The sequence below is a fragment of the Trichechus manatus genome, unplaced genomic scaffold, assembly GCF_000243295.1.
Source record: "Trichechus manatus latirostris isolate Lorelei unplaced genomic scaffold, TriManLat1.0 scaffold00108, whole genome shotgun sequence".
In the NCBI taxonomy this organism is placed as follows: Eukaryota; Metazoa; Chordata; class Mammalia; order Sirenia; family Trichechidae; genus Trichechus; species Trichechus manatus.
This window is the reverse complement of record NW_004444044.1, coordinates 6,388,720-6,409,647: the sequence shown is the minus strand read 5'-3', so window position 1 is coordinate 6,409,647 and position 20,928 is coordinate 6,388,720. Positions and strand designations below refer to the sequence as shown.

The 20,928-nt window shown below is 36.0% G+C and overlaps 1 protein-coding gene across 1 annotated transcript in view; it reads right to left on the bottom strand.

Moving 5' to 3' along the window:
- The window catches only part of TMPRSS11A (transmembrane serine protease 11A), a 70,843-nt gene that overhangs the window by 11,770 nt on the left and 38,145 nt on the right, over positions 1 to 20,928 (bottom strand). The window contains exons 4-9 of the mRNA XM_023737818.1: positions 17,425 to 17,492; positions 15,314 to 15,474; positions 11,624 to 11,662; positions 9,377 to 9,548; positions 3,626 to 3,885; positions 549 to 691 (exon numbers count right to left, since the gene is read on the bottom strand). Coding sequence (XP_023593586.1) covers positions 549 to 691; positions 3,626 to 3,885; positions 9,377 to 9,548; positions 11,624 to 11,662; positions 15,314 to 15,474; positions 17,425 to 17,492 — 843 coding nt within the window. The remainder of the gene's footprint in view (positions 1 to 548; positions 692 to 3,625; positions 3,886 to 9,376; positions 9,549 to 11,623; positions 11,663 to 15,313; positions 15,475 to 17,424; positions 17,493 to 20,928) is intronic.

Genomic DNA, 20,928 nt, shown 5'->3' with positions numbered 1-20,928 from the left:
GGTGAAGGGTAAGAAAGTACACAATACTGGGGAAGCCAACGCAACTCGAATATGAATTGTGATTTCATAATTTTGGCTATGCTCTTTCTCTTTTCTGAAATATTCTTTTATGATTCTTTAAAAAGATAAATGTTTTTGTCCTTGAAGGCCTTGTTTAAATATCATCTCTTTGATAGTTGTTCCAAATTTGTTCCCTTCAAAGAAGAATATTTTCTCTCCATTATATAGTTTATAACATTTCATCATAGTTCATTGTATGTGATTGTTTCCTTGAGGAAAGAGACTTGCCTAATTAAACTTTGGATTTCTGGTTATTAAGATATTTTAGTTTTGTTGGTTAATTTGTTTGATAACATCAAAGCACTCTTTGATTATTTAATTTTACTTAATAAAACATTTAAAATATGTTTGTTATGAAATTCACATTAGATATTTTTCGAGTTGACCTTGTATGTGTAGTTTGCACTAATATAAAGAATGTAGAATATTTCCTGAACAGATAAAATTTTTTGAGTTAGTAATATCAAAATAATTTCTTCCCAACCTACCCTGCAGGCATCATAAGTTCCTTCCAAATATCCAGCACAAAACATTCCAAATTTTATATCACTGCCATACACATGTGGTTGCTTGCACACAGCATCACTTATTATTTTCAATCTGGCTTCTTGAAGATCATTTTGGGATTCCCCTTAAGGAAAAACAAAGTAACTTCAGTATTCACAATCAGAATCTATACAGTACAGAATGAGGCTAATATAAGAAGTCTCTAGAGAAGAAAATTCTGGTTAAATCTGGCATATTTAAATAATAATTATTGTTCTTATCACATTTTTATGAACACTTCTACAAACAAGAAAATAATTTGAACTTTTTTCCATAGAAAACCTTTAAAACAGTTGGCTTTTTTTATTTAGGGAGGCATTTCATTTTTTTTTTTTTAAGTTTGTATTTGTGGATTCCAGACTTCCCCCAGAAACTTTGCATACCTAGATAGTTTTCTTCCTTGGCTTGATAAAATAACTATAATAGTGTGCACATTTATTTTATCCTCTACATGTTATGAAGAGCTTTCATATTTATAATGCCATTTAAAGGCAATGACTTTTTCTTAATGTATTATAAATTTGGGGCTCCAGATTTTAAAGTAGATTCTCAGTCTAAAACCAATAATGTGGTAGGTAAACATTGCCTTAAGTGGAAAACTCAAAACAGCACAAGCATTGATTCTTTATACCAAACCATAATGTTAAAATAGCTGGGAAATGGTGACACTATGGTAGACAGAATTCTAAGATGGTCTCCAAGGTTCTGATGTGAATCCCTTGCTCCAAGTATGGTATGATCTATGAGTATGATGGACGTGGCAGCTTGCACACGGCATCACTTATGATTTTCAATCTGGCTTCCCTTGATTAGGTTATGTTATATGGCACAGGTGAGGGGATTTACAGATATAATTAAGCTCTCTAATCAGTTTGACATTAAAAAGGGCTTAGCCTTTCTTGAGTTCAGAGACATATTCCTAGTAGCATTAAAGAAGCAAGCCCTCATGCATTTTACAGCTGCAAGAAACTATTCTGCCAACAACCAGTGAGTTTGGAAGAGGACCTCAAATCTCAAATGAGATCATAACCCCAGTCGACATCTTGATTGCAGCTTTGCGAGACCCTAAGAACAGGAATCAGCAAAGTCATGTCTATACTGCTGATGCACAGAAACTGTGAGATAATAAATGAGTGCTGTTTGAAGCTGCTAAATTGGAGGCAATTTGTTATACAGAAATAGAACAGTAAAACAGATACCAATTTCTTTAGAAAATCAATTCAGGATTTATTTCTGGAGAGTTATTTGCTAACACTTTTTAAAAAGTGCTCAGAAAATTTGTGTAAAACTCAAATACTCTAAGGAGTTTTTCAAGTCATTCAGTTCTTTGAATTATATATATATATAACCTACTACATTATCAATTAAAAAATAATTTGTGTCCAGTGCTGGGAAGGGTAGGGTAAAACCAACAATCTACATATTACAGGTGACAGTGTAAATTCATAACTTTTTCAGAAAATAAGCTAGTTAAAATTTATTTCAAGTTATAAAAAGTGTAGCCCATAATTTTGGACATCCCTGAACAGTTTCTGTACTACTATGGGAATGCTCAATGGCATTTCTCACCAACTATTGATGTTTTCAAAGAACCAGCTTTATATTTCATTAATTTCCTCTATTTTTATGTTTATTTATTTCCACTCTAATCATTATTGTTTCTTTCCTTCTGCTTGTTTTGAGTTTATTTTTCTCTTCTTTTCTAATTTATTGCAGTAGGAACTTATTGATTTGAGACTTCTTTTCGAATGTATGCATTTTGTGCCATACGTTTTCTCCTTCTGCATTGCTTTAGCTCCATCTCGGATATTGATATGTTGTTTTGTATTTTAATTTAGTTCTACATATTTAATTTTTTTTCTTTGAGACTTCTTCATTGACTTAGAGATTTAGAAGTGTGTTGTTTAATTTCTAAGCATTTGGAGACTTTCCTGTTGTCTTTCTGTTATTGATTTCTGATTTGATTCCATATGGTCACAGAACATATTATGTATGATTTCAGTTTTTAAATTTGTTAAGGTTTGTTTTATGGACCTGGGTATGGTTTAGGTGAATGTTCCATGGGTGTTTGAAAAATGTATTCTGTTGTTGGGTGGAGTGTTCTATAAATGTCAGTTAGATTCTGCTGTTCCTCACAGAATATTATGGCAGGTACATTTCTGTGTCAGCCTCAAACTCCTGGTAGAAAACTATTCTTTCCACCAAGCCAAAGGGGATTTGAGATGCCCCTTTCCTCAAGCAGCAGAGAATGCAAACTCTATCTTAAGAGAAGACCTATCAGCAGCAGTGCAGACATTGTGGTATCAGACTTGCAGCTGGCATTGCATAGAGAGCATCACACAGGGATAGATTTTAATGCTGCTAAGGGAACATTTGCTTCTTGTACATCTGTCTTGAAGCTCACCCTTTTGGAATTGCTTCTTTCTCATTCTATGTGATTCTGGCCAGGCTGTCAAATCATATGCCTGCTTCCCTGGTATATGCATAAGAGCAAGTATTTGAGTTGGCCCATCAATCCGAGTATCTCTGGACACAAACTGGGCCAAATCAGCATCATTTTCAAGGATTAATGTGGACTCTGGCAGAGAGAGGGACAAGTTCTTCCCTCCATTTACTGAGGATGATGTAAACCCAGAGCTGCTGTTGATCACTTTTGCCACTAAGTGTCACTAGACTCCCTCAGAATGAAGACAGCATAAGAGAAGGCAATAACCAAGAAATAGAAAGATATTCTCTTGACATCATATGAACTCTTGAATCCAGCTATGTGAAGCCAGGCATCGCTTGACATCCATGTTACAGGCCCAAATTTATCTGTCTCTCTTTCTTGTTTTTTTTTTTTTTTTTGGCTGTTTGGGTTTTTTTGTTTTTGAGTTGAATATGTGTCACTTGCAACACAAGAGCCCTGACTAATCCAACCAAGCTGTGTGGAAGTGGCTGGTAGGATAATACTGATGCAGATTAAAACACATTGTCCTAAGTAGGCTTAGTGTTCTGTGATCTTTTCTGAGATACCCACCACCATAGAAAAGTGCTCCAAATCCTGTGATGTAGACAGTTGAATTCGGTCGAAAGGATGCAGAGGCTTCTGGCAAACAAATTCGGCGTACGTCATCAGTAAAGGTGATTCTGGGTGAGAACTGTACAACGGCAATGTCGTATTCTCTTGCTGGGGAGTGATATCTCTCATGGGCAATGATTCTTTTGACATTTCTTTTCATTAAGGGAGGGTTGATTGTTGTTCCAAAGCTAACAGTCCATTGATGTGGATTTGCATTACTAGAAAGGATTAGAAATTAACAGAATATATGAACTGTACTACATTAATTGTTTTAGGCTAGGAAATGAGAAAATATCATCCTGGGACTATTTGGCTACAATTATAATTTTATTTGACCTTTTAAATGTAGTCTATTGCTACTGTTTTGAAAGATAAAATATATATAAAGAGCATCTTAGAGCTGAAATCAAAAACAGAGATTAGAATTTTAGAACTGGAAGACACATAAAATATCATTCATTCATCCTTTTAGCAAATATATCTTGAACACCTATGGGCTGGGCATTATTTGAAGTGCTGGGTCTAAAGTGATTAACAAGACAGATAAGGCCACTGCTGGCAGGATTATTAGATTCTAGTGAAGAAAAAAGACTAAATAAATTAACAAATATATAAATAACTTCAGACAATGATGAAGGCTGTGGATAAAATATTTCAGCAAATATTTATTGAATACCTATGTGCTGGGCAGTATTCAGATGGAGTAGAGTGACTACGTGTTTAGGGAAGGCTCTTTTGAGGACATGACATTTAGGTTGAGACATTGATAAGGAATCATCCATGAGAAGATTGGAAAGATAAGTTCCCAGGCAACCTTCCCAAGGACTTAGACCAGATGGGCTTCAATTCAGGACATGGAGAGAAGAATGGTGGGGGATGAAGTTGGAGAGGTACCAACCTTATTGGGCAGGGACCAGATTTATAGTGCCTGATATGTCTAGATTTTACTCTAAATGATATAGAAATCCACTGGATAGTTTTAAGCCAGGGAGTAATATAGTCTTATTTACATTTAAAAAAATAACATGGGCTTTTTCTGGAAAACAGATTGTTGGAGGGCAAGGGTGGATGTGGTAAAAACTGTCAGAAGACTACTAGTCCTATGAGAAATGATCAAGTATGGGTAACTTCTAGCTTGTGAAGTTGAGTAACTGGTGGATTAAGGTATACGTAGGGATCAGAAAGATCATCTAGTAATATAGCCTTTGGTTTCTACTTAAGGAAAATAAGGCCTAAATGGTTTAAATTATTTGCCTTGTATCACATGCCTGCCTGGTTCTCTCTGCTTTTGTCTTTACAGGACACTGTCTCCCACAAAACCTACCAATAGCAAGATTAAAATCCTGAAGTAACTAAATGAACTAGCAACATCCATTAGAGATAAGCAAAGAGGGAGAATCTGCCCATAGATACTTGTTTCTCAACCTAATTATTTCTTAATATGTAGCTTAGGAGCTTTGGTGACACAAAACGGGTAAGCTCTAGGTTGACAATTCAAATCTACCCAGCGGCTCTGTGGGAGAAAGTCCTGGTGATCTACTTCTATAAAGATTAAAACCAAACCAAACCAAACCCAAACTCATTGCCATTGAGTCCTTCTGACTCATAGCAACCCTATAGGACAGAATATAACTTCCCTATAGGGTTATCCAGGGATTGGCTGGTGGATTCGAACTGCCAGCCTCTTGGTTAGCAGCCAAGCTCTTAATCACTGCACCACCAAGGCTCCCTCTAAAGATTACAGCCAAGAATACCCTATGGGGCAATGAGGGAATTGTACTCTGTCACATGGGGTCAGCTTGAGTAGGAATCAACTTGAAGGTACCCAATAACAACAGCTTTAGTCCTGGAAAGAAGCATTTAAGCATATCAGTGGGGGTTAAGTCTAATTTGACCATTTTAATTATGCTGGAAATATTATTATTTTTTATTTCCAAGGTAACTACATTTTTTCATACACCATTTTGATATGCAAAAAGACTCTAATGAGAAAAGCTAAATAAAAGATTGGTTTGTGAATACACTTGTTCATATAGCATAAAATAACTGGTTTGTAAATCAGTAAATTGTGATTTTTATTTGTGAAAAGCTGTTCCCTCAACTTAATCATGCTGAGGTGAACTTAACATAAATCAAGTATTTTTGAGCTACAGATATAAACGCTAGACCTTGAATTGTGTTTACTCAACTCAGAATGATCATTCTAGAACTTTCAAACAACAATGGCCTGACTGTTTATTATGTTTATTAATGTCAAAGCCTGGAAGAGACACCTGATGTGAAATGCTCAGTCAAGAATAAGAATAAACTTTCTAAGCTTTTAACCTGGGCCCAAATCAACTAGATGAAATTTCATGGTGATAAATATAGTCATTTAGTTCCCAAAATAAATTGCACAAATTCAAAGTGGTGACCCTTGGTCTGGAAGCTATTTGTATAAAAAGGATCGTGGAATTATGTATATTATTAGCTGAAAAATAACCAATTATGTCATGGGGCTTCTTAAAGTGTTAACCTAATACTAGGCTGCAACAATGAAACATAAAAGAATATCGGTAGAAAAAGTCATCTAGTCCTCTCACTGATGTAGTGGGATTTGAAAGACTGAGAGATAGGATTTGACATGGAGAAGACTATGCTTATTTTCTTCTCTACCATCTCCTAGTATTGTGACCTTGAGCAAGTTACTTAATTTTTCCTATCCTTCTCAGTCAAAATAGGTCTTACCAAGCAGGGTAGATATAAGAATTATATAAAACAAATCTTAAGCACCTAACCAAATATTTGTAACATACTAAACCAAAAACCAAACCTGCTGCCATTGAGACGATTCCGACTCATAGCAAGCCTATAGGACAAAGTGGAACTGCCCTATCGGGTTTCCAAGGAATAGCTGCTAGATTCAAACTGCCAACATTTTGGTTAGCAGCGGAGCTTTTAACCACTGCATGACTAGGGCTCCTTGTAACATACAAGAGCTTAGTGAATGGTGATAGTTGTTGAAATAAGAACACTGCCAGGTGATTATTGTCCATGCTTGAACTTTTCTTCAGATGGGGGCATCTTCTTGGCCTTAGAGTTCCTTTTTTCTCCTTAGAGCCCTTTCATCTTTGAGCAGTTCTGTTGGCAAGTTCTTCCTTGGATTGAGTGTAAATTTGATTTCCTAATTCTCTTCCACATAAAAGTACTTCAGATATATGAATAAACTATTATCTCTGCCAGGATAAAATTTTTGTCTCCTAGGAACAGTGTTTGTCAAACTTTAATGTGCATACAAATAACCTGGAGATCTTATTAAAATGCAGCTCCTGAGTTAGAAGGTCTGGGATAGAGCTTGAGATTCTTGCACTTCTAACAAACTCTCTAAGTGTTGTGAATGCTACTGGTCTGTGGGCCATACTTGAAGTGATAAAATCCAAGGTATATACTGTCATCTTTTTTTGCCATTGAAGACTCTACTCTAAGAGCATTTCATTGTGTCTTGTTCCCTTTACGTTTGTTAACTAGGACAGAATGCATTACACCAGATAGGATCTGACCAACACGGAGTCTAATGTCTTTTTTATACTGGGTTCTGCATTTCTTTTAATGCAAATAAATCACAGTATAGATTTGAGGGCAACTGACTCATAGTGAGCTCACTTCCAACAAACCTTTCTAAGTAATTTTCACCTGTTAAAGCACATTTCCCCTTTCTGTACTGAAACACTTTGATTTTTGGACTCAAATTTGAGCCTTGCATTTATACCTTATAAAATTAATCATTTAGTTCTATCTCATTATTATATATATAATTATATATATATATATATATAATTATGATGATTGTAACATTTCTGGTGTTTCTGTTTTTATTTTTACTCAACACACCTGTTTTCCCTTCTACCTGTGTGTCATCAGCTAATTTGTTGAGGATAATTTCCACATTTTCTTCTATGCCTAGAAAGTATATTGTCTGGAACATGGTACAGTGTAGATATTTTGGTAAGTCATAAACATATCCTGAGAATTTCAACAGCAAATCTTAATCATTACTCTTTGGGTAGAGTTGTTTAGTTCTAAACTACATATTACCTTTTTATTCAATTTATTTTGTTCCTTCCAGAATACTTCCCATTTTACTTTGTCGTGTGACATTAGTCATATCTGGAGAAGTGTGTTTAGTTCTTGGCATACATTTTAAGGGAGACACACAAAAAAATCATTAACATTCAGAAGAGAAGAATAAAGATGGTAGGACATCTGGGAGTTCATACTGTGGCAATAAACTAATGATGTTTATCTTCACATATGGTATGGAGATTCTTCCTCATTTTATAGTGTTTGGTTTGAAAAAGAGAAGCTAAGGAACAATTCTCTTTGAATAAAAAGACTGTTATGTAGATGATGAAGTAAATTTGATCCCTGTTGTTCCAGATAAAAGAATAAATATCACTGGGTAGAAGTTATTAGGTTGCAAATTTGATATTCAGTGTTATAAGGACATTTGCAAAAATAGAACTATCTACCACAAAATTTGCTTACTTTAGATAAGCTCCTTGTTACTTTGAGGTAGTCAGTCTGAAATGAGGCACCTCCATCAGGGACTTCTGTACTTTTCAATGTGTTTGGACTTTTGATCCCATGTTTTTAACTTTAAGAATTCAAGTCTCTATATAGATTTAGACTCCTCAGTAGATGGAATTTGCTTTGGTAGCAAAAGTCAATTTTAGAGCTCACAAGGAACTTGAGAAGATCAGGTTGTATCCACTAAATCCGGCTGCCACCTGCTTTACAGAGATTCTCAGGAAGCCCTTGTTATCAGTATGAAAAGTGCTACTGGAAAAGGCTGTAAAGTGAATCTACTTAGAAAGAAATCCAGAATTTTAAATGTAATAGTGATAAACTGTTTATTATTTTGAAAAGTAAAACCAAAAATTATGAAAAAACAGTAATTTCATCTTAGATTTAATACAATTTATGTTACAACTATAGTCAGAAGGAATAAAGAATGAAGCAAGTGTTAACTATTCCTTTGGGGGGAAAAATATGAAAACACAATATTCTCCATGTCTGGTGTGCACCATTAACAAGAGGTGCTATATGATACTGAGGTCACATTGGGTGGTCAACGAATCTTTCTTAATCCTTTTTTAATTAAAGAAATCTCTTTTAAAGTACCTGTCCTTATCAGCCTGGTGATTTTCACATTTTGGTTGTGTACTGCTCTCATCCACCAGATCTTCTTATATCAATGCTGTAAATTTTATATGAGCAGTTCTCCATCATTACAGTTACCAACTTCATGCATCTTTTGAAGATTGCAATTTCACTTTGCAATTAATTTGCATATTGTTCATGATCAACATGTGTCTGGCCCAGATGTTTGGCAGAAACAGAACTAATTTTATGTGAAGATGATTGTTTGAGAAGGGATTAATTTTTAAAGTTATTAGTAATTATTTCGTGTTAGGAATGACTTCTGCTTTTTTACACAATTTCCTTTTTTAAAATGCTGGGGACTTGATTAACCAATATTAGGATAATGACTACTACTCTCTCTGCTGTAACCAAACTTTCCAAATCAATATGCAAGTAACATTTTAGGAAAGAACGTGAAATTTTTTTTTATTTTACCTCACTAATATTTGGGGATTGTATTACTCAAAACATGATACAACTCAGCGATTTTTACCAGTAGTGGGGTCCAACTTAAGGTCAATAACTTACTTCTTAAAGCAGTGTGCTGCAGTAACGAGCCATGTATTACTAATCAAGCTGGCTCCACACTGATGTACGTTGTTACGCTGAAGCGAAGCTTGCCAAGGCCAGGCAGACTTGGCTGCAGTGTCACCAGACATTATTCTGTTGACAATTAATGGAACAGCTCGTTTTCCACAACCTGAAAGAAATGAGATCTTTAAGTTATAAGAAATGGCTCTCTGAATTTTATTTGATGCAAAGAACTTAATGGAGTGTTTGCAATGCAATAACCTTTACATCTATCATTATACAAGCATGTACTGTATCAATATTCTTTCCTAATGTGTTGATGTTTTGCTCACCTCCATATTTATAGATACAGATATATGCTGCCTACTGAAGCTATGTTAAACTGCAAAGGGTGACACCCCAGAAACTGTCAAATCAGTCCTGAACACTTGCAGTAGCAATTATCCAGATGTCCTGGGAGCTCATACTGAAAATATTGTTTCCCCATTTTGGGTGATCCTGCAGTGCTACCTTGACATGAAGTCATCACCAAAGAACAGCTCCCCCTGGCCAGACAAGTAATTGTTCATTTGTTGAAACCCACTCCCCTATCTATTTTTCTGATAGACATAGTTCCTAAGACGTGCAGAGTTAATGTATCATGACCAGTCCCTGGTCCATTATTTCCACATAAATTTCATCTTTACAGTTGTTGGGGGGAAAAAAACAACCAAACGTATACTATATTATCTTCCGGAGCCCTGATGGCGCAGTGGTTAAGTGTTCAGCTGCTAACCAAAAGGTTCGCATTTTGAACCCACCAGCGCCTCCTTGGAAACCCTATGGAGCAGTTCTACTCTGTGCTATAGGGTCGTTATGAGTTGGAATCGACTTGATGGCAATGAGTTTGGGTTTTTTTGGTATATTATCTTCATCAGATCAAAGATTATTATACTACTTAGGGTTCCTACGAAGAATTAAGCATATTTTGAGCATGATGCCAATAAAGAAAATATGGTATGTTCTGTTCTTGTCCCAAATAATATAGGTATCCAAGAAGAAAATTCATTTTAATGGCATTGATTACACTCAAACTATAGCCAGCCATTTTAGAAATGTCCATTCCTCTGTTATTACTCTGTTTTAGACTACCATTTTCTGTCCTTGCCTGCAGCCTTTCCCCTCAAATCCATTCTGCATAGCCTGAGCAATCTTTCTGAAATGTGTAGAATCTTTCAGTGACTCCTCATTGCCCTCCAAATAAAGTTAAAATTTTCAGCATGGTTCTAGCCTTTGATTAATGTTAACCATGCCCTTTCCTCACATTTTCAAGCCCCATTTTATGTTCCAGATATATTGACATTTCTTTCCATTACAAGAAATGACTGTGTTCTTGATTGCCTGAAGATATTTTTACATACTACTCCTCCTGTCCATAACTCTTACTCCACCTTTTACTTGACTCATGTCTTCTCCTTTGTCCAATTTCAGGGATCACTTTCTGAGCCCATGAGACCAGGCTGGCTGCCTCCTTTGTTGACTCTCATAGTACTGTGAACTTTCTCTGTCATAACATTTATCACATGATTTTAACGTTTCCTGATTTATTTATCTATCTCCCCAATCTCTAAACTCTAACTTATTTCAAGATGGAGATCATGTCTTATTCGTAATGGTACTGTCAGCTTCTGACACACTTTTTGGCACTTGATAGATGTTTTAAATAGTTGTTGAATAAATGAATGCAAATATTTACTAAGTTTGCAAGACATAGAGGTGAATGCATAAACACTTTTGCTCAAATTCATCACCACTTTGGTAAAAATCATTCAAAATGAAGGGCATGGTGATATGAAGTGAGTGAACGTAGCCATCACACTATGGAGATAAGTATATTAAGCTAATTGTGCAGATCAGTTACAGATAATGGGATCCATTACTTTCTCATTATTTTATTTCTCAGCAGAAAGCACATTTCATAGAATTTATAAAAACTAGAAAAGCAAGTCCACTTATTCCAAACCAGAAATAGTTTCTTCAGATTGCCTAAAAATTTCCATCATGTCAAACATTTTTCTTGAGCATGACTAAAAGATCAGGCTCAGAGTTAGAAAAAAAAAGTGTTGACACCTTTACATCGATTGCCCAATTCTTATTCTCTCCTCCCAAAATGTGGGACATGGATAGGAAACTATGAGCTAATGTTTGAAGATGTCCTTTCTGATATAGAATTTGAACTTGTTTTTATAAACTCACTAGACTTACATGCTTGGACAGTTAACTTCCCTGTTGATGATCTCATTGCTGAAAAAAAAATAGAACAAATAATGGTGATTTGATATTCTCCCAGTTGGTGTCAATGACTAGGAATTATCAGAAGATAGTGACCATATGTGCATTCTAGACAGGTGAACATATTGATCAGTCAAGAGAACAGCTATCTGATATGACAACAAACACATACAATGTTCGTGAAGACTTATAGGAAACCTCTAACTGGGTGGATGATACCCTAAGCAGTGAATGGTTAAGGCATCTAAACCACAAATAGCTTGCATTAGTACAGGGCAGTGGTTTTCCAACGGTGCAGATTGAAGCCTCTTTGGATTCTACTTCAGGAGATGGAAAAGAGGGAGCAAGTAAATGGGTCTCCAGGTGTCAAAACCAGGCTTAACAAGAATAGATCTGCTTTTAGCTTATTGTTTAATATTTTATATAAGCCTTGTTTTTGATTAGAGGGTTGCAGGGCAGAAAAAAGTCTGAAAACTCTCATAAAGTATACTTAAAATATTTCTAAAATATACTTTTTAATTATCAAAATGCTTTTTCTGAAGAGTAAACTATTGTGTATCCTTACCCAACATCTGCTGAGTACTGGTAAGAGAAAAATACTGGACTGAACATAACTAAGATTAATCTCTCAATTTACAAGGGAGTTAGGAATGTAACAAAGGAAACACAAACATTTAAACTTAAATTGGTAGAAGGTTGCATGAAACTATGATGACTTTAAAGTAAAAATGACTTACTGAGCAGAATGAGGTTAGAACTCTTATTTATTTCTACCAGGGCCATGTTTCTCAAATTCATATTCTCTGCATCTTATTCCTCTTGTGCAAAATGAGAATGTTTGTACTCACTTTCTATAAGTCCCACTAGGGAAACTAGTGATGTTGAACTCTACAAAGTGGGAAGTTTTGAAAATATTCAATTCAAGGATACCCTTAAAGTTATTCTCATATCCTCTCATGGTAAAGAATCAATTGCTCAGGACAGATTTTCAGTGCTTATTTTGTAGAAGAAATTCAATTTTCTCTGAAATGTAGCTTAAGGTAGTAAATGTCTTGCTTCACTTTTTAAAAACTAATTTAATTTTTCCCTAGTAGTAATGCTTTAAAAATGAAAAATGGCATAACATTAGAATTCTTAAGTTAAAACTTCTTCAACCTAGTTTGAGTAAGATACAACCCATCCATTTCCAGGAATGGTATGAGGGTGTGTAATGGTTGTGAGTGTAACTGGATTTTTAAATTTAGGGAGAATGATTGCATCTGGAGATAAACTACCCATACTCAAGTAACTAGCTGATGAAGATTTCTATTGTGTCTAATTGTCTAATTTTTATTTTCCAGGTTTTGGAGTGAAAAGAAGCATTAACATGCTAGTCTTGAGAGTGACCCCTAACACACTTCTGAGTTGGGAGTAATCTAGATATATTTAGGGCTCTACATGCCACAAGCATCTTGATGGGAGCAGGAGCATACATGCAGGCAACTGACAAGGAGGTAGCTGCTCTGCCACGATCGTAGAGTTGGCGATGTGAAGAAGGGGATTTTAACTTTGCTTTGATATATTACATCATGTGAAGGTTATTTGTCAGAACAAGCACAGATCCTTGACAAAGAAAAATATTCTGGATAAATCTTAGGTTGAAGGATCATTTCTAGACTTAGTCTGAAACCTCTGTGGTTTTCTATTCTTTAGAAGTGAATGTAGTTCGTTCACTGGAAGCGAATTGGAAGTAAAGTAAGTGTTCCTGAGAGTGATGTTTTTGCCTGTGAGGATTCTACTGAGCTTTCCACTAAATGGGCTCCTTCTAAGTGTTAGTAAACACTGCTCGTTTTACATTTAGAAGTTATGAAACCCCTAGCTCTTTCTACTTCCAATCACTTGAGTCAATGCTTTCAGGTTTTCAAGGCATATGTGTAATTTAAAAGCTCTCTAAATAGTAATGGTCTTTATGCTTATATCATGTTTTCTAATTTCTTATATATCTTCATACTATCTCTATAATTTAAGGAAGAGCAAACATTGTCATTGTGATTTTACTGATGAGAAATGAAGGCAAAGGCATGGGCGAATTACTTGGGTGGTCCAGCAGTGACTCAGTGGAGTTAGAATTAGTCAACTGACTCTCAACTCTGGTTCTCCGTCAGCACATCCTGCCTTTTAATCTAGTACAGTCATTAAAATAAGCTGAAGCTCATAAGCTGAGCCTGTATGAAACAAAAAGGCTGCAGCCTATCACCATTTCATGCTTCATTTCTGGTTTCAGATAGGAATTTAAAAACATTTCTGGTTTTAAATTCCTGACAGGTTAACTGGTTGTTGGGCATTACAGAGACTACATCATGTAACTTTTCGGAATGGCCTCTATTTCACAACTTTGGTTAATTTGTTTCCTCTTCTAACAAAGAAAAGTGGATTAAACTCTTGACAGGTTCTTCTCTCCTGGGAAGGGAGAGGTTCCCATCTTTATTCCCTGAGTAGCTGACTCTTCCTCGCATCAGCAAACTCCTGCCTATCCCTTTCCCTCAGATTTTCACTTCCTGGTCAGGTTCCCTCTTGAGGAGTCAGCCAGACCCTTACAAGGGCAAGGCATCCTGTTTCACATCTGATATAAATCACTTACTTTCACTTTCTTCTGTGAACGCTCTTAAGTCTGATGTCCATAGGAATTTGTAATGGAAGTCTGCATTTACCTGCTGGAAGTGGATGCTTGTGGAAGCAGCTTAGTGTACAAGGATAAACAGGTTTCTGTCTAGCTGGGCTCCTCAGAGCCTTTAATATGGTAATATTAGTGGTGAATTTCCAAGAGATGAATATCATACATAAAACTTTCAAAATGAGTTTGACCACAGAACCTTTTTTCATGGAGCTTCTCAAGAAATTAGTGTTTCAGGAACAATTTGGGGAAATGGTAGTAAAATAGTTTTGAGTGAGCTCTAGGTTTTGGATTTTAGCTCTTTTTACTTACTGAATTCCTTTTTTGCTCCCCTTCACATCTGTAAAGGGGAATTTGCCTATGTAGCAGGGATCTAGAAATTAAATTAGATGCTACATATAAAGGGCATAGAAGGGAGTTGATAAAGGTCCTTTTAGAGATGTGATAATGATTTAATGAGCTAAAGGTGAAGGAAAAAAAACAGAACTATGTGTAAATGGTTCCAATAATTTATTTTTGCTAATTCAGTGATTTTTAAAACATTTTTATAAGATGGCATTAGAGGCTCCAAAGTTAGTATATCACCCAAAGGTTCATGGGGGAAAAGTTAACAAAATCTTTATAACATCAATATATACAGAAACTATTGGTAATTTTTAAAAGGCAAACATGAGTTTGTGTTTTAGGAATGTACCACCCAGAAATGCATTTGTTGCTAAACTCTCAGTGTTTTCACTTGCTTAATCACAGAGGCAGTGGCTGGGTCAGATTAACCTCTGTTGGTAGTAAGCTTTGTTTTTATTTTGGAACAGTTAAAACCACTTGATGGTTAACTTCAGACATGCTTTCATCAGAGAATATTAAAGACTTAAAATGTCAGTTTTTTAACTTAAAAATTTCTTCCAGCTAAATTCTGGCTATTATTTGAAGTGGACATAATGGCAAGGAAATTTTAGTCATAAAATTAACTTAATAAGGTACTTCACATCACATCAAAGTCACCTACTTACCATTAAACTGAACTGACGAGATATTTATTGGTAGAGCTCTTGTGTTTCTTATATTCTGTTTTAAGATGCTATGGATTTTCTTCTCTCTTACTGCTCTTTGTTCAGTAGAGGGGAACTGGAACACCATAACAATATCTGCTTTCACACCATCTTCTTCTGGACTAGGATGCACAAGAGAAAGGTGCATATTCAACAAATACATCCAGTACTCTCCTACGCTCATTCCAGTATCTTCTTCCCCTGAATTGTGTCTTGGTTACTGAGAGCATCAAGGACTAATCCTTGCATGTCGACACTCTTCTAAATGTCACTCTCTAACCAAAAGTCATCTCTTAATGTGTTTTCTTTTCTAATTTTCTTTGTTTTAACTCCATTTCCATCATTAATTTGAAGATTTGTTACAGCAATTGTGTATGACACAGACATCAAAAAATGATTCAAATCATAGACTCTGAGTGTTGGAAGAAACTTTAGTGGTTGCTTAGGTCAATAACCCATCTATTTGATACCTGAATCACCTCTGCAGTCTCCATGGCACATGGTTCTCTAACCCCACTGGAGCAGTTAAAATAATGGGAAATTCACCTCCCTAAAGAGACTCATTCCTCTTTGGTCAGCTCTGATTTTAAGAGAGTTCATTTTGAGTTAAAATATGTCTCCCTGTATCTTCCAGTCCAGTAGGCTTAGGTCTGCCAGCTGGAAAATACATAAAACATCAAATTCCTCTTCCACATAAATATTTGAATATAGCAATATTGTTGTCCCTGAGTCTTCTCCAGATTAAACATGTCCAATTCCTTCAACTTTTTTTGTATAGACAGGTGTCAAGTCTCTTCACCTGTGGGACTGAATTTGCGTATTCTTAAAATGGAAAATCAAACAATCAGAATCTTTTTTAAAAATTAAAACCAATATGTATTGATCTGTCAAGTATCTTATTTTTATACTTCAAAAAATCAAAACTCTAAAAAACACAAAAGGCCTGTTGTTTGGCTTAAAAAGACGATGTCGTGTAAGTTGAGTGGGATTTTATATATTCTGGTCCATTTAGGCCCTGGAACATTAAGTTATGAATAATCAGAATTTTATGTCAAATTGGCAAACAGATGACCAAGTAATTTCCCCTATTAAGTCATGTGATTAACAATGTTTATTAGGTGGAATCTTTCTGGACCCACACGAAAACTCCCGTATTGTTTATGGCTACAAATCCAAAGGAATTCCTAAGAACATGGCAATATGGCTGGAATGCTATCGCAAGTCAGAATTTGAAAACAGAGGCATGATGTCTAGAAAGTTCCAGTATTTATATGTTCTTCATCTCCTAAAATTGTCCAGTTCATATTATAAAGTCCTTTCTAAGGTCATTAATTACTCAGTAAAGGTGTAAGCAACTTGCAATAACTCTGCCATTAGTGCAATAATGTCTGTTGGTGAAAAAAATTATTATTATTTCCTTCTAATAAATCCAAGTCTGGATATATATATATTTTCCTTAAGTAGATGAGCTTGGGTTTGTGCCTACTAAATATATGTTCTGTTATGTGATTCTCAAAATAACATAATTGAAACCTCCAAGCAATTTCTACAACTGGTATCAGTCTTCCTTCCCCCTCTACCAAACATTATTGTAACAGAAATATATTTTTTTTAATTTGGACACGCCTCCTTCCACTAGAGCCTTATTACAGGTAAAACTTATGATCCCATTTTGTAGTCAATTTTGCCTTCTTAATATTTTTAGAAATGACATGTCTGGATACAAATTGGTGCATATGAGTGATATGCTCCTGGGTTTTCCTGAGGGCAAGAGTTTTGGTAGGTCATGGGCCTTACAATCAGCCTATGGGCATTTGAGTCCTTATTCTCTCACTTGGAGACATTGTCACCTGAGGAATTTTGAATAAATCACCTCCCCCCCCATTCTTAGTTTTCTCATTTACAAAATAATGGTCAGCCTTATATTTCAAGACTGTTAAAGAGATAATGTTTATGAAAAATCCTAATCAAGAGTCTAGCCCATAGAGGCACACAATAAGTGAGGGTCCCCTGACTCCTTTGCCCTTTGTCCTTCCAGATTTGTGAGTCCACCTTTGCCCAGACATACATACGTCAGTCTGACCACTTGGCTCTTGATATAATGCTTGCTCAAGGCCGAATCTATAAATATGTCGTCTACCTGTAATTATAAGAGAAAGTATATGTTAATAAGATATACTTTGGCAAGGATATACCCTTGATTAAATAGTAAAGGAATAGAAAAAAATTAATATGTACAATACCATTATTTAAAACAGTGGTTCTCTGAACCCCAAACAGTGCAACAGAATCACTTGCAGAATTTTTTACAGATTATAGATGCTGGGGCCCTTCCCCCAGAGTTTTGGTTTCAGATGTTCTGGAGGAGACCTAGGTATTCACATTAAAAAAAAAAGTCTCCCCAAATGATTCTTATGTGCTGGAAATAGGTATCTGGAGTAGAAATTACCTTCCTTAAACTCCATAGAAGGAGAATCAGAAAGTTACAGAGCAGAGAGGACAAAAAAGAGGAAGGCCCTGTGGGGTATGGATAGAACCATGGCTCAGGGCTCAGGGGCGTCACAGCCCTAGGTTTGAAACCTATCTTGCTGCTCATGAACTGGGAGACCCTAGAAAAGTTGTTGAACTAATTTAAGCCTCAGTTTCCTAACCTGCAAAACAAAGATATTGATGTGCTACTCTTAGGGTTATAAATGTTAAACAAAAATAAAATGAAGGGTATAGTTTGATAGTTACTGTTGGTTTCCTACCCTCATCCTGGCACCGAAGGCCTCAGCTTTCTCTTCAGTTCTTTGGCTATAAAACATAGGGAGGAGGTGTTAGGGGTTTAGCAGAGAGCCAAAGATTTTTAAATTGCTATTGTTGATGGTGTGCTTTAGGATAAATCAGGGAGGAAGTGAGCAGACTGGTGTTCCAGGATTATAGTTGTGTTACTCAGTTTATGTAACCAAAGAAGGAAAAGAAAAGCTTCTGCTTCTGCTTCATATGTCCCCAGTGTTAATTGCCTGTGACGGCATTATTGTGCTGGTTTATCACACCCTGGTGACATAGCAGTTAAGAGATGCGGCTGCTAACCAAAAGGTCAGCAGTTCAAATCCACCAGCTGCCCCTTGCAAACCCTATAGGGGTTCTACTCTGTCCTGTAGGGTCGCTATGAGTTGGAATCGACTCGACGGCATCAGGTTTGGTTTTTGGTTTAGTGCTCACTTGAAGTATCCCCTAGTGACCACCGGGTGGCAAGAGTGTCATTCTGAATGCAGGTACTACATTTTACATTTGACGGTAGGTGAGATGAACTTGCAAAAAATTTTCCTAAATCCTTTAAGTGGGAGCAAGAAAACCAAATAAAAGTAGATGGGGGTGCTTTTCAGGGAAAAAGGAACAAGTTATACCTTCCTTAGCACTGTTAACCCATTGCCATCAAGTAGATTCCAACTCACAGCAACCCTACAGGAAAGAGTAGGGCTGCCTTATAGGGTTTCCAAGGAGCGGCTGGTGGATTCAAACTGCTGACCTTTTGGTTAGCAGCTGAGCTCTTAACCACTGCGCCACCAGGGCTCCTTAGCACTATTAAACCAAACCAAACCAAACCCAACCCATTGTCTATTAGGCATTCATAAATGTGTTAGTTAGGAGCCCAAATATTCTATATCTAATTTAATCTTTACAAATATCTTATGAAATAGAATTATTTTCATTCCTGTTTTACTAGAAGAGTAAACTGAGACCCAGAAACATTATGTGAATTTCCCAGCATCACACAGATAATAAACTAGAACTTGAACCCAGGTCTTCTAACCCTAGGGTCCATCTCTTTGTACTCAACCACACAGCCCCCCTGTTAAATGTGATGTAAATTTTACTTCAATTTATATCATAGAAAGCATATCAATAAGTTATAAAAAATAATTGATTGACCTAATGATAAAGTATAACACATATTATTTTGGTAGTAACTGTAAAGTTAAGATCAGAGATAGCATTTAGAAAACAGAGAAATTGCTAGTATCCAAAATATACCTTATTTGTACTTGAATAAGAAAAACCTAAATGGAGTATGGAGATATGGGGTTTATATACTAGAAACAAAACTATTTTTGAAGACATGTTTTGTAAGAGTGACATTGTTATTTGTAATCATTTAGCTTCTTGTCATACACAGACAGTACTATTACTCATTGTCTGGGGGAGATTCAGAAGAAAAGAAAAGGTAAACAAAACACAATAGGAAGAAAAAGTGGCAAATTTTAAAAGGAAAAAAAGTAAATAGCAGTTGTATATTTAAAGAAGTTTGGTTTGTAATTATCCTCTGAGTAAGTTCCACCCATGACTGATCCTTTGGCAGTTCATAACTTGTTGATGAAGAAACTGGATTAAGTTTTTGACTCTTTGGATGACATCATTCATCCGGCAGCATGCCTACTGAGAAGAATATCTAAGCCCAGCATCAATTCTGTCTTTGAGTGATTAGTCTGTTTGGGGAGATAGAAGCTGGAAGAAGAATATAAGAAAAATCTAGGCAGAAGTAACTTCAATAATCAGTAAAAAGAAGTTTCTTCTTCATAATTCAGATTCCAGCGCCCTGCCCCAATAACGCCTCATTCAGTAGGTCTGAGGTGAGGCCTAGGAATCTGCATTTAAATCATCTTCAGGATATCCAGGCAGTCTGAGGGCAACAGTTTGAGAAACCCTGGGATACAAGTACAAAGGGTTCTTACACTAGTGGAGTTTCCAACAGGGGAAAATCAAAGAAACCATTAACATAAACTTTATTGCTGAATGGAATGTATGCATAAAATAGCTTTCTAGAGAAATTGAAATCAATTTTCCCTGGCACATCAAAGTTTACCTCATCAGAAACTCTCTTTCTGCCAATACTTTAGCATTCTAAGTTCCCAGAAATTTTGAAGGATACTATTTTGTTGTTTTTTAAGCTCTGTGCCAGCTTGTTATAAATTCATTATTATTTACAGATCCTAACAGAGTCAGAGGGGCCCTGGTGTCGCAGTGGTTAAGAGCTTGGCTACTAACCAAAAGGTTGGCAGCTTGAATCCACCAGCTGCTCCTTGGAAACCCTTTCGGGCAGTCCTGCTCTGTCCTATTGGGGGGCTATGAGTTGGAATCCACTCGACGGCAGTGAGTTTGGTTTTTGATAAAGTCAGTAATTTATAAAATCTGTCCTACCTTGGGGCATTTATACAGTTTTGTAGTTAAGAGTTAGTCTCATAACACTGAACAAAAGACCCCCTTTCAAGGGAATGCCTCTTTCTTTTTTTTTTTTATTGTACTTCAGGTGAAGGCTTACAGAACAAATAGTTTCTCTAGAAACAGTAGTACACATATTGTTTTATGACATTGGTTAACAACCCCACGACATGTCAACCCTCTCCCTTCTCGACCTCTTTTTTTTTTTTTGGTGAAAATATACATAGCCAAAGATACACCATTTCAAAAATTTCTACATGCATAGTTCAGTGACACCGACTATGCTTTTCCAATTGTGCTGCTATTCTCACTTTAGATGAAGGCTTACAGAACAAAATAGTTTCTCATTTAACAGTTAGTACACATGTTGC